Source organism: Phoca vitulina, unplaced genomic scaffold (assembly GCF_004348235.1).
Source record: "Phoca vitulina isolate PV1807 unplaced genomic scaffold, GSC_HSeal_1.0 scaffold17, whole genome shotgun sequence".
Classification (NCBI taxonomy): Eukaryota; Metazoa; Chordata; class Mammalia; order Carnivora; family Phocidae; genus Phoca; species Phoca vitulina.
In genome coordinates this window covers 28,821,035-28,833,677 of record NW_022589720.1, presented here as the reverse complement: position 1 = coordinate 28,833,677, position 12,643 = coordinate 28,821,035, and the positions used below count along the sequence as shown (strand labels likewise).

The 12,643-nt window shown below is 37.3% G+C and overlaps 1 protein-coding gene across 5 annotated transcripts in view; it reads left to right on the top strand.

Annotated features, from left to right (window-relative positions):
• The window catches only part of CPLANE1 (ciliogenesis and planar polarity effector 1), a 138,124-nt gene that overhangs the window by 83,812 nt on the left and 41,669 nt on the right, over positions 1-12,643 (top strand). For 3 of the 5 annotated variants that reach the window (XM_032415151.1, XM_032415154.1, XM_032415153.1), the window contains 6 exons: positions 22-792; positions 2,459-2,625; positions 3,903-4,035; positions 4,837-4,891; positions 9,231-9,335; positions 11,524-11,595. In XM_032415151.1, coding sequence (XP_032271042.1) covers positions 22-792; positions 2,459-2,625; positions 3,903-4,035; positions 4,837-4,891; positions 9,231-9,335; positions 11,524-11,595 — 1,303 coding nt within the window. The remainder of the gene's footprint in view (positions 1-21; positions 793-2,458; positions 2,626-3,902; positions 4,036-4,836; positions 4,892-9,230; positions 9,336-11,523; positions 11,596-12,643) is intronic. The other 2 variants (XM_032415152.1, XM_032415155.1) reach the window with 1 other exon arrangement.

Here is a 12,643-nt window from a genome sequence, read left to right as displayed (position 1 = left end):
AGCTTTTTTTTTCTCTTCTAGAATGTTCCACATGGGAGTGTTCCTCTATGTCAGTTAGAAGGCCTGCCTCCCAACACAGGATTGACTCCAGCATCTCCAAGCTTCCCAACCGCAGCACTGTCTCCAGCTCCTGCTGGAAACACTCCCCTCCACCTTCTGTCTCCATCTTCTGCCATCCCGAAGACACCTGGACTCATCCCAGCTGCAAAAACTTTCAGACCTGGGGATGGTTTTCCTTTGCTTCAGTTTCAGGCTAAGCATGAATTTAAGTCCCTTTCCTTCCATACAGGAGGAGTTCCACAAGTTCCCTTCAGGCTCCTGCCACAGCCAAGAGAGGCGTGGGGATTATCAGATTCCTTCCAGCCTCCTTTGCCACAGAGAACAGTGCACACCACTTCAGTGTCCCATCTGAGTTTGAGCCACTATAATACTGAAGCCATAAAAAAAGTAGTTGAGCAGAAGAAATGGCCAGAAACTGTAATTACAGAAATCACTAAGCATGTGAACTTGGATCAGTATGTTGGTCAAGAAAACTTGACACCTCAACAGGACTCTTCAGTATTTATAAAACCAGGGAAAATACTTGATGTTAAGCCAGGACCCCTTGAGATATCTCCTCAGAATTCCTTTGGACTTCCATTATTGCACCTGCAACTTAAACCTCCTTATATATTTTCCTCTGCCTCAAGAGCATCAGTAACAATTCCCTCAATACCTACCAGAACTGTAACAAAAGAAAGAAAATACCCAAGACTGTCATTACTTCATTCATGCCTATACCCGGAAAACACGGTAATGATTTTTGCAGAGTGATGCAAAAGCAGTCCTGCATTTTTCATACCATAAATACTACACATGAAATGAAAAGCTCTTACACATTCCTTTTTAAAAAAATAATGCTTCTAAAAAAATTAAAAATTAATAAAAATAATGCTTCTGTTATTGGAAATAACATAAAATTCTAGCTTAAAATGGTAATTAGGCGGGGCACCTGGGTGGCTCAGTCGTTAAGCGTCTACCTTTAGCTCTGGTAATGATCCCAGGGTCCTGAGATCGAGCCCTGCATTGGGCTCCCTGCTCAGCAGGAAGCCTGCTTCTCCCTCTCCCACTCCCCCTGCTTGTGTTCCCTCTCTGGCTGTGTGTGTCTCTCTCTCTGGCTGTGTGTGTGTCTCTCTCTCTGTCAAATAAATAAATAAATAAATCTTTTAAAAAATAAAATGGTAATTAGGAATTTTAAAGCTGTTAGGTCTGTCTTGTACGCCAATACTAGAATTTGTGAGACTTTTTTTTTTTAAGATTTTATTTATCTGTCAGAGAGCACAAGCAGGGGGAGCGACAGGCAGACAGAAGCAGTCTCCCCGCTGAGCAGGGAGCCCGATTTGGGACTCGATCCCAGGACTCTGGGATCATGACCTGAGCTGAAGGCAGACGCTTAACCAACTGAACCACCAAGGCGTCCCTCGTGAGACTTTTTCGTAGGTATTTCTTCTGCTCAGAGAAGAAATAAGAAATAAAACAAAATGACCAGTATTCTTGTTCATGTGGGTCGGGTGTGTGTGTGTGTGTAGAAAGGGAGGGCACGTGTGTAAGTGCGCACACGCATTAATATTCCAAGTAATTGTGATATGATTGCCTTCAGTTATAGTTTAAAACTGTTAAATAGACCCAGATCTATAAATAGTTGTGCATATTTTAAAAATGGTGTATTTTTAAAGTACTTAAAAAGATTGAGTCTTTATAAACCCACAGAATCCTCTTTAAAGTTGTAAGCTTTGATTTATGAAATTCATATTGTTTAGGCTCTAATTTTATAAGTCAGTGGTACCATCTTAGGAAGGTAATTGAATAATTTATGCTCTGGTGCACTTTTAATTTTAAGATTTGAAGACAGTATTGGGAAAAGAAATGGTCATTCTTTAGAGGAAGTACTTACCATGCCTTTTATTCTGAATATACTATGAACAGAAAAGAAAAGATTAAAGGTGTGGAAAAGTAAACATTTTGAGAGGGACTTAAAGAAATTTTATTAGGATGGTATAATGAACCCCCAAGTTGCATCACCTGACGTCAGTACTTATTATTAAACATACTGCTAATCTGTTCCATGCATAATCTGCACTTCTCTGTATCTTCCCTGTTTGAAAGAATTTTAAGTCAAATGCCAGATATTATGTATTTTATTTATAATTATAAGGAAGATTTTTAATATAGAAAAGAAAAAGATTAGGACTTCTAGCTTAGCTTCTGAAATAAGATGACCCAGTTCGCATTTCTCATCCTCTAAAATCATTTATTCTTTAAGCTTTGGATACTCATCTTACTGGGCCAAATTAATTTGTTATCTTGACATGTTCTATCTCTCGCACATTTTAACTTCATTTAAACAAATGTTTTTTCTCGATTTTTATTAACATATAATTGAGGTTTGTAATTTTAAATTATTCTTTATTTCTTACAGTACAAAAATCCACAACTTATTCCACTTGAAAACCTCATTGCATTCAAACAAAGCCAAGAGAAACTAACACATAATTTATTTGAACGAGGCGATTCTGGACACCTTCAGCTTCTAAATGTCAAAATAGAACCATCTGAAGTGAGACAAGGAAAGGACAGTAAAAAAAGGCAAGTTTTAAGTGAAATTTTATTTGAGAATATCACTTATCTGCAAATGTATTATTGGTTAAAATATCATAGTTATAAAGGTAAAAGTTATCTGGTTCATCCTCCCAGCCTATGCACAACTGCATATTCAATTTTCTTATCAAGTGTCATGCATTCGAACACATCTTGTGATGAGGAAAATTCCTATAGTGTGAGAGGGAAATATTATTTTTTCCATTTTATTAAGGAATTCTTTATTGGAATTCATAGGCTGGAAGATTCTTTTATATTTTTCTGTAACATGAGCAGTTTACTTTTTGTAGGATAAATATTTGGTATCTCATACAATATTCCATGTACTATCTAATGCACTGAAGTAATATTGTTATTCATCTTACCATAGCCTCCAGATTCTTACATAAGAAGTGTTTCAGGACACTAAGAAACATGCATGTAAAAAGCAAGGCTGTGACTTCTGATGAAGAGCATTTATGCTGTTTTACTCATAATGGGTATTCAAAAATGTATTGACTGGTAGATTACTACTGAGTCTAGAAAATACTTTAAGAATTTCACATTTAGGGGCACCTGGGTGGCTCAGTTGGTTGGGTGTCTGCCTTCAGCTCAGGTCATGATCCCAGGATCCTGAGATCGAGCCCCTGAGTCAGGCTTCCTGCTCAGCAGGGGGTCTGCTTCTCCCTCTGCCCCTCCCCCTGCTCGTGCTCTCTCTCTCCCTCTCTCTCAAATAAATAAATACAATCTTAAAAAAAAAAAAAAAGAATTTCACGTTTATCAGACCCTAAAATCTACTACCAGTGCTCTCTTTCCAGAAACGTTTCCTTCCTTCCATCTTTTTCAGGTATTCCCTCGTCAAAGTAAGTCTTCTTAACTTTTTGGGCCCTCTTTCCTCCTTGCTGGGATTTCACTGAGGTGACTTAAGTGTGCTTAACTTCTTCAGAAGGGTGACTGGAGGCATCCCATAAGGCTTCTGGGGTCAGCTCAGAGTCTGCAGAAAAGAATTTGAAAATTACCTAACAGGTGTGACTCTGACCTGAGATTCCAGTGACTAACACAGAAAAGTCAGTTCAGTAGGAGAGGAACTAAAAATAACTTTCATGTGTCCCTGACATTTGCTTCTATTTGCTTGAATTCTATCAAAGTATCTTGCTAATTTAACTATATGCCATTGAAAATATTATTGGCATAATTTTGATAACTGTCTCCATGTATAGCATGATATAAGTGAAAAACTGATGTTACTAAAATAGTAACATGTTTTATTCTCTTGCTTTTAACAGACAAAGACGACGAGCTGAGAAAGAGCTGCAAGAAAAAAGATCAGAGAAACTAAAGAGAAAACCAAATGTGGCTTTCCAACCAGAGGGTTCCCTTGTGAATGATAATGATTCAGAAATAGTTATGAAACCCAAGGTACAGAAACACGACTATACATGCCTCCCTGGTCTGCATGTACACAGAGATGGGAATGTCTTTGTGGTTTATCTAGTCTTCTGATTGCTGGAAGCTTCTGATTTGACCAGGAGAAATCTTTACATCATTAAGTACATAAGCCCTGCTGCATTCCTCCATGGAATAGTGGACATATAGTTGCAAAGCAAATTTTTGATTTACCTGCCTGTGTGACTTTTTTTATATTTGAAATCACTCCTTGCTTTTTTCTGTGACATCTTAATGCATGTCATATATGTTCTTTGGTTTGCTCCTATTAAATAGTTTGACCTCTTTTAGATGCCTCCAGCATTTCCCACACACAGATTTATTAAGAAACCTATATATTGAAATCAGATCTTTTCAAACATTCCTTCTAAGTTTGATGACTATATACCTATTTTTGCAACAAATTACTAACAGTTTTGTTTACAAGGATTTTTTAAAAGCACACTTCAGTAAGCCTCAAGAACATGCCTGGAGGCATTTAGTAACATTGGTGAGTCCGTGAGCAGTTTTGATAGGGTGGGGGCACTATTTGAGTGTTAAAGCTGCACACTGTAATTTAGTAACTGCATTAAATTAGTAATGTTCCTTTTTATTGCTTGGTTTGTGAGTTTTGTGAACTTCTTTGTGGAGTTACTTTGATAGAATAAATATTTCTCGAATGGATTCAAGCCTATACATAAACATTCAGCAATCCTCTTAGCTATTGAATTTTTTTTCAAAATAATGAGTGTCTTTGAGTACAATCATAGATTGATCATTTGGGGATTCATTTAGGAGCAACAAGAACATCCTGGTTCCCAGCCTTTGGATGACTTCGATATTCCTTTTGGTATGTATAAGCATGATTAATGCAGTGTCTCAGTTCAAAGTTGAAATCAGCTTTTAGAATTGTGTGTGTAAAAATGAGACTAAATTATTTTCATTTTATCTTTGACAAAATGGAGTGTGTGTGTGTGTGTGTGTGTGTGTGTGTGTTTTGATGTGTTATCTGGTAGAGCAGTGGTTGAAACTATGGCCCACAGGCCAGATCCAGACATGCCTGTTTTTGTAAATCAAATTTTTTAAGGATTTATTTATTTATTAGAGAGAGAGAGAGAGAAAACATGAGTGGGGGGAGGAGCAGAGGCAGAGGGAGAGGAGGGAGAATCTCAAGCCAACTGCCCTCTGAGTGTGGAGCCTGACATGGGCCTTGGTCTCATGACCCTGAGGCTACGACCTGAGCCGAAACTAAGAGTCAGAGGCTTAATGACTGCACACCCAGGTGCCCCTTTGTAAGTCGAGTTTTATTGAAACAGAGCTATGCCCATTTTTTTTTTTTTTAAGATTTTATTTATTTATTTGAGAGAGAGAGAATGAGAGAGAGAGAGCACATGAGAGGGGGGAGGGTCAGAGGGAGAAGCAGACTCCCTGCTGAGCAGGGAGCCCGATGCGGGACTCTATCCAGGGACTCCAGGATCATGACCTGAGCTGAAGGCAGTCGCCTAACCGACTGAGCCACCCAGGCACCCCCAGAGCTATGCCCATTTATTTACACATTGCTTTCGACAGATTTTATATTGCAGCAGGGCTCACTTGTTGCAAGAGGAACTATACAATCTGCAGAGCCTAGAATATTTTCTGGCCCTTTACAGAAAAAATTTGCTGATCCCTATAGTAGAACAGCACAATTAATTAGAATCTCAGATAAGATACTGATATATAAGACCTAAAAGGAAATTATGGAAACATGCCTGTTGAATTCTTCATAAAAAATACATGCACATTAAAGTAAGGAATCAGTTCAGAAAAGAGTACTTGTTTATAAGATAGGAAATTCTTTTCTTTCTCTAGTTGGTCAGTTGATTTCTTGCCACCAAATGCATGTGTTCCCCAAGACTTTCTCCTCAGTGATTTTCGTACACATATACACAAACATTCACTCTCATGACTTCAGCTCTTAAATTGTTTTGATGACACTCAAATACACATCTACCCTCTCTCATCTTTCTTTTCTACTTTCATCTTAGGTTTAACATGTCCAAATTTTATTTTACTTTTTTAAAGATTTTATCTATTCGTTTGAGAGAGAGGGAGTGAGCATGAGCAGCAGGGAGGGGGGCCAGAGGGGCAGAGGCAGAGGGAGAAGAAGACTCCCCATTGAGCAGGAAACGGTCGAGGGGCTCAATCCCAGGATCCCGGGATCATGATCTGAGCCGATGGCAGCTACTTAAACGACTGAGCCCAGGCATCTGCTACATGTCCAGATTTTATTTATTTTTTTAAGATTTTATTTATTTATTTGAGAGAGAGAGAGAGAGCACATGAGAGGGGGAGGGTCAGAGGGAGAAGCAGACTCCCCGCTGAGCAGGGAGCCCGATGCGGGCCTCTCTCCTGGGACTCCAGGATCATGACCTGAGCTGAAGGCAGTTGCTTAACCAACTGAGCCAACCTGGTGCCCCCATGTCCAGATTTTAAACTGACATCTTGCTATTAGTGATATCACTATTCTCTTGACTGGTCAAGATTTTTTTTTTTTTAAAGATTTTATTTATTTATTTGACAGAGAGAGAGAGCGAGAGCAGGAACACAAGCAGGGGGGGTGGGAGAGGCAGAAACAGGCCTCCCGCCGAGCAGGGAGCCTGATGCGGGGCTCGATCCCAGGACACTGGGATCATGACCTGAGCCGAAGGCAGACGCTTAATGACTGAGCCACCCAGGCGCCTCTTGACTGGTCAAGATTTTTACCTTGAAAGTCACCCTTGCTTTATCCCTCACCTTTGACCTTTGTTACCCCTTCCTTCACTTATTCCTTGACCTGGTCCTCTCTCCCTCCCTTTCCTTTCTTTCTTTCTTTCTTTCTTTTTTTTTTCTTAAGGTTTTATTTATTTGAGAGAAAGAGTGAATGAGAGAGACCATAAGCCAGGGTGGGGGGTGGAGAGGCAGAGGGAGAAGCAGACTCCCTACCGAGCAGGGAGCCCAATGTGGGGCTGATCCCAGGACCCTGGGATCATGACCTGAGCTGATGGCAGACGCTTAACCAACTGAGCCACCCAGGTGCCCCCCTTCCTCCCTTACTTGATACCACTGCCCTGCATCAAGCCTCTGTATGCCTAAACTAAGCAGTTTTTTCCCTAACTGACCTCCTTAGCTTCTCTCTCTAAGCTTCCTAACCCATCTGGTGTTCTTTCCCACTCACTTGTCTTAAAACCACTTTCTTTTTCATTCTTAACAGTGTTTTGTTTTGTTTTGCTTTGTGAAGGTAATGCATGTTCACTGGAGAAAATTTAGAAAATACAAATAGGGAATAGGAAGAATATTAAACTCTTCCACCCCAAAAAAAACTCCCATAATTTTTCTGTCTAGAGATAGCCAGTGTTAGTATTCTTCCAAGGTTTATTTTTTAAATATCTCCACTCATATATATCTGTAAATACATATATATGTATTTATATATACTTATATAAGTTAATATTTTATTATTTATTTAATATATATATTTAATATCAAATATTAAACATTTAATAATTATATATTAATGTTATATGCTTAATATAAATTTGCGTTTTATTATTTATAATTATTTATATATATATAAAGAATACCTCCTCTACTTGTTTATAACTTACTTGTTTTTACATACTAGTGTTAAGGTAAATATCTTCCCATATCACTAGATATTCTTCTACAATGTCGTTTTTAATGACTGCATAGTACTCCAGTGGATGTGTATTGTATCATTTCAAACAACAATAATTCTCCAATTCTCTGACACCAGTTCAATTCTGACGATAACCTGGAGTTAACACAGATCCCACAGATTAATGGCTCAGTCCCCATACACCTGCACTTTTGCCCAGTCTACTACACATTCAGGGATTCCCATGACTCACCCTCCAGGCTCACTAATTTGCTACAGTGATTCCAGAACTCAGAGAAGTGCTTTACTTCTGATTACAGTTTTACTATAAGGGATGCAATTCAGGAATAGCCAAATGGAAGAGAAGCATAAAGGCACAGAGTTTTCACACCCTCTCTGGGTATGCCACACACCCAGCACATCCCCTTGCTCATCAATGCAGAAGCCCCCTTAGCCTCATTGTTTCAGGATTTTTATTGACATTTCATTATATAGGCATGGTTGATTACATCATTAGCCATTGGTGATTGAACTACATCTCCAGCGGCTCTCCCTTCCACAGAGGTAGGGGTGGGGTGAGGCTGATCATGTGGTTTGTTCCTCTGGTGACCAGCACCTATCCTGAAGCTATCTAGGGGCAAGAGTCAAGAGTCACCTCATTAGCATAAACTCAGATATGATCAAAAGGGGCACATCATGAATAACGACAGGAAATTACTCAGGAAATTCCAAAGATTTAAGGACCTCAAACTCTTAGAACCAAGGATGAAGGCCAAATATATATTTTTTTATTATACTATAATGTGCCATAATTGATAATCTCTTGTGCGACTTAGTTGTCCTGGATGATCTCTCAGGAAAATCCACATCTAAACCCAAACTCTCAGAATAGACTTTGGACTTGGATTCTGCTTGCTGCCGAACTTTTCCACTTGGGTAGAAATCACCTCAAGTGCCGCATGTGCAGTCCAAATTTGTTGTCCCTCCTCCAGCAGCTGGTTTGTTCTCCTCATTCTCCGTCTCCATTGGTGTCACTCAACCCCAAAACATAGGTTATCTGAATTCTGCCTTCCCCCACCTTCTCATCTAATCAATACCCAGGTCTTGTCTGTTTTACCTCCTTTGTAATTTGTAAATTTATCATCTCTCCTCCATTTTTCACCATTACTGGAGGTACTGCTCTGAACTGTTACAGCAGCCTCATCTGTCTGAAGCCACTAGAATCTGCTTTCCATACCCTGGCTGGGGGGTTTTTCTAGAACATCAATCTGACCATATCATTTTCATGTTTAACATTTTCTACTGGATCTTCATCAGGCGGAACATCTATGTTTCTAGGCTGGACATACAGAATCCTCCATAATTTTGGTTTTGATTTCACTGAGCTGCCTTTGAGAGTTAACATAGGCAGCACCTCATTCAGAAAGTCCATTTCGATAACATCTTGGCACCTCATACCTTACTTCCCTTGAGTTAGGTACTCTGCTTTTGGACTCCAGGTAAAATGTTGGCTTCTGAGTGATTGCTTTCATGTTTTGTTGTTATATTTAAGAAATGCTACAAGATGATATTAATACTTCAGCTGGATTGCACTTCATGGCCTCTGTGAGAAAGAAAGCTGTAGAATGTCAGGATGCAAGTACAAATACAGACCCAGGTAAAATGCTATTTTACCTTAATTTTTAAAATTCATATATTTTTGCAACATTTAATATATCTAGACTTTTTCTTCAAAACAATGATTTAACACGAATTTTAAGTTAAGTGATAGTAGTTACTCATCCCAGGTTCTTATCCTCAATCCTGGTATGTACTTCACAAATTTTAAACTTAAAATTAAATTTTAAATTGAATTTATGATAATTAAAGCAAAATACCATGGACTACATCCTCAATCAGTAGAAATAATATTTTGAATTTGGGTTCTCTATGCCATTAATTGCCTTCACTGGGATTTCATGCCTAAGACCGAGAAGCCTGGAGCTATGTATGGCTGGCGAAGTTGAGTTAGGAAGAGGACTAGATTGGGTTGGTGTGGGAAGGGCATATGTAACTGTGTCCAAGAACAGAGGAAATAAAAGTTGAAGGAACTATTATTTGGAATTTTGCCTGACGAACTTCCTCATTCATGTAAGTGCTCTGACCTTTGTGTTGTAGAAATTTTTTTCTATGATATTTAGGAAACAGTTGCTTTTAACTGTGTTCAGAACCTTCAAGTACTTTTTTAAACCTCTAATTTTATATTATTTTAAAATAGTATTTATTGATATGGTTTCAAAATAATATATGATCTTTATAGAATATTTGGATAATGTAGCAAAGCTGTGAAGAAGATGAAATTAACTATAATCATACCACTTAGAAGTAATATTTTTTAAAAAGATTTTGGGGGAGCAGAGAGAGAGGAACTCAAGCAGACCCTGTGCTAAGTGTGGAGCCCAATGTGGAGCTTGATCCCACAACCCCGAGATCACAACCCAAGCCAAAACCAAGAGTTGGACACTTAACCAGCAGGCGCCCTAGAAGTAACATTTTGATGATTTTTCTTTCGGTCTTTTGCACATTTTACATAGTTTGATACAGTATACATTACAGGTGTCCTGCCTCACTATCTGAACTTTAATCTTCCAAATATTATTGCTATCTTCCCTGAGAATTTAACCCTTAATGGGTCCCAGTGTTTGTTTTTTGCCTGGCTACCTTTGGACACTCTCCAGGTAGACTGTCTCTTTAACATATTATTTCATTATTTATTAACATAGTATAGTTTATACATATATAGTGTGTGTGTGTATGTGTATATATATATATGTATATAGCATATACATTGTAATATATACTTACATTATAGTATAGTGTTTATTTATATTATACTATATGTTTACTTACATTATAGTATATGTTTACAGTAGAGTATCAGTATTCTATCTGATATGGTCTGTATTATTGCATATGCACACAAACTAATGGGTTAAATGAATGCTAATTAAGAAGTGATGTTTAAAATGCTTTATATTTAATAATCCTTGATGCATAGTTATTTAGATGTTTAAGAATTGTTTAATGTTTGGGAGTATTGGATGGGCTGGGCTGGGACACCTTTTTTCCCCCCATTTAAAAAGTCTCTTGGTATCTGTGCAGCACATTTATAAGAATGGATTGGATTTGGATAACAGAATTTACCTATATTTTGTATCCTTTGCTTTTCACTTTGATTTCTGCTTATGCCATACATTGCCGCATGTCATCAAAAAGTACTTTGTAAGCATATTCCTTCTTCCAGCTGTGCCATAAAATATTTACCTAATTCTTTATTGTTGAGTGCATTAGGTGGTTTCCAGTATTTTCTTCTATAAATAATGTTTCAGTGAGTATCTTCTCACATATGAGCCTTTGTTTTGGTTATCACTGTGATTTACCTAATTCTTTTATCTTTACCCATCTAATAAGTCATAAAAAGGCATCTCACTATTCAGTTTTTGTTTCTATCTGAATGAGGTTGTTGTTTTTTGATGCAAATGGTGCATATGCATTTGAGAAACATTCTTATAAGAGAAAGCCTTTAAGAAAGCCTTGGAAGTAATTTACTGCTAGATAGTCTTCTAGAATTGGCAGCCTGCTTGTTAGAAGTCTGTTATCATCCAGGTGATCAGGCCCAGGATGAATAATAATAAAATCAGAAATACCATTAATTTCTAAAATTAAATTCTTAATTTTTAAAAGTCAATTTACTACCTTTAATATACAATATCTAGAAATCTGCATTCATATATTTAATTTTTTCTGTTAGTGAAATTCTTTTTCTGTTTTCTTTTTTTGCCTCAAATCTTCGAAATCATTACAAGATAAAAAAGCTACTTCTCAAGAAGTTGTTTCTGAATGTTGTAAAAATCAACAAATCATTTCTTCCATATCAGGTGTGCTTTTTTTCTTTTTTTCCTGAGAATAACATTACTAATTAAAGACTATGTTTTTGTGATGCCAAAACAAGAGTTACCACCATCTATAAAAAAGCAATAAAACCCATCAATTGATTCAATAGAGATAGAATGATAATTTAAATATTTTCACTTTCCTTTTTCTAAAGTTTTTGGGTTGTCATATGGTTTAAATTCAATCCTTGGTAACAGGTTTCCAGTATTCAATATAACAAGAAGTTATATTTTACATATGAAATTTGAAAGTAATGTTCTATTAAAAATAAGATGCTAGGAAGTAAAACTAGAGTCCTAGGACGAAAAGCACAGAGTTAGACCATTTGCTGACCTATTGTGACAGGCTTCTTTGTTGTACTTTTGAATAAGAAGCTAATGACTTTTGTAAAATTTAGATGTTAAACACTTTTTAAGTGGTAAAATTTAGCCATGGGCTCTGTGAATATACTGGAAAGTACTGAATACTGAGTTGTGCCATTTTATTTTATTTTATTTTGTTTTATTTTGTCTTCTCTCATCTTATCTTAGAGATGAGTATACCCCAAGCAGCGGGATGGGGAGGGGCAGAAGGTGGGGGAGATAGAGAATCTTAAGCAGGCTCCATGCCCAGCATGGAGCCTGACTTGGGGCTTGACCTAATGACCCTGAGATCATAACCTGAGCAGAAATCAAAAGTCAGATGCTTAACCAACTGAGCCACCCAGGCACCCCCGAATTGTGCCCTTTTAATGGATATAAATTATATCTCAATAAAGCTGTTAAAACAAATGAATAATAAGAAAAAGTTTTGACAGTAAAAAAACAAATTAGTTATAGGTTAATTTCCTAAACAGGTTTTTTGGTAATCTCCTAAACAAACATGACTTAATATATCTGAAATGGAAATAGGAAATTACAACATTTTCTCTTTCTTTCTTTTCTTTTCTTTTCTTTTCTTTTCTTTCTTTCTTTCTTTCTTTCTTTCTTTCTTTCTTTCTTTCTTTCTTTCTCTCTCTTTCTCTCTCTCTCTCTCTCTCTCTTTCTCTCTCTC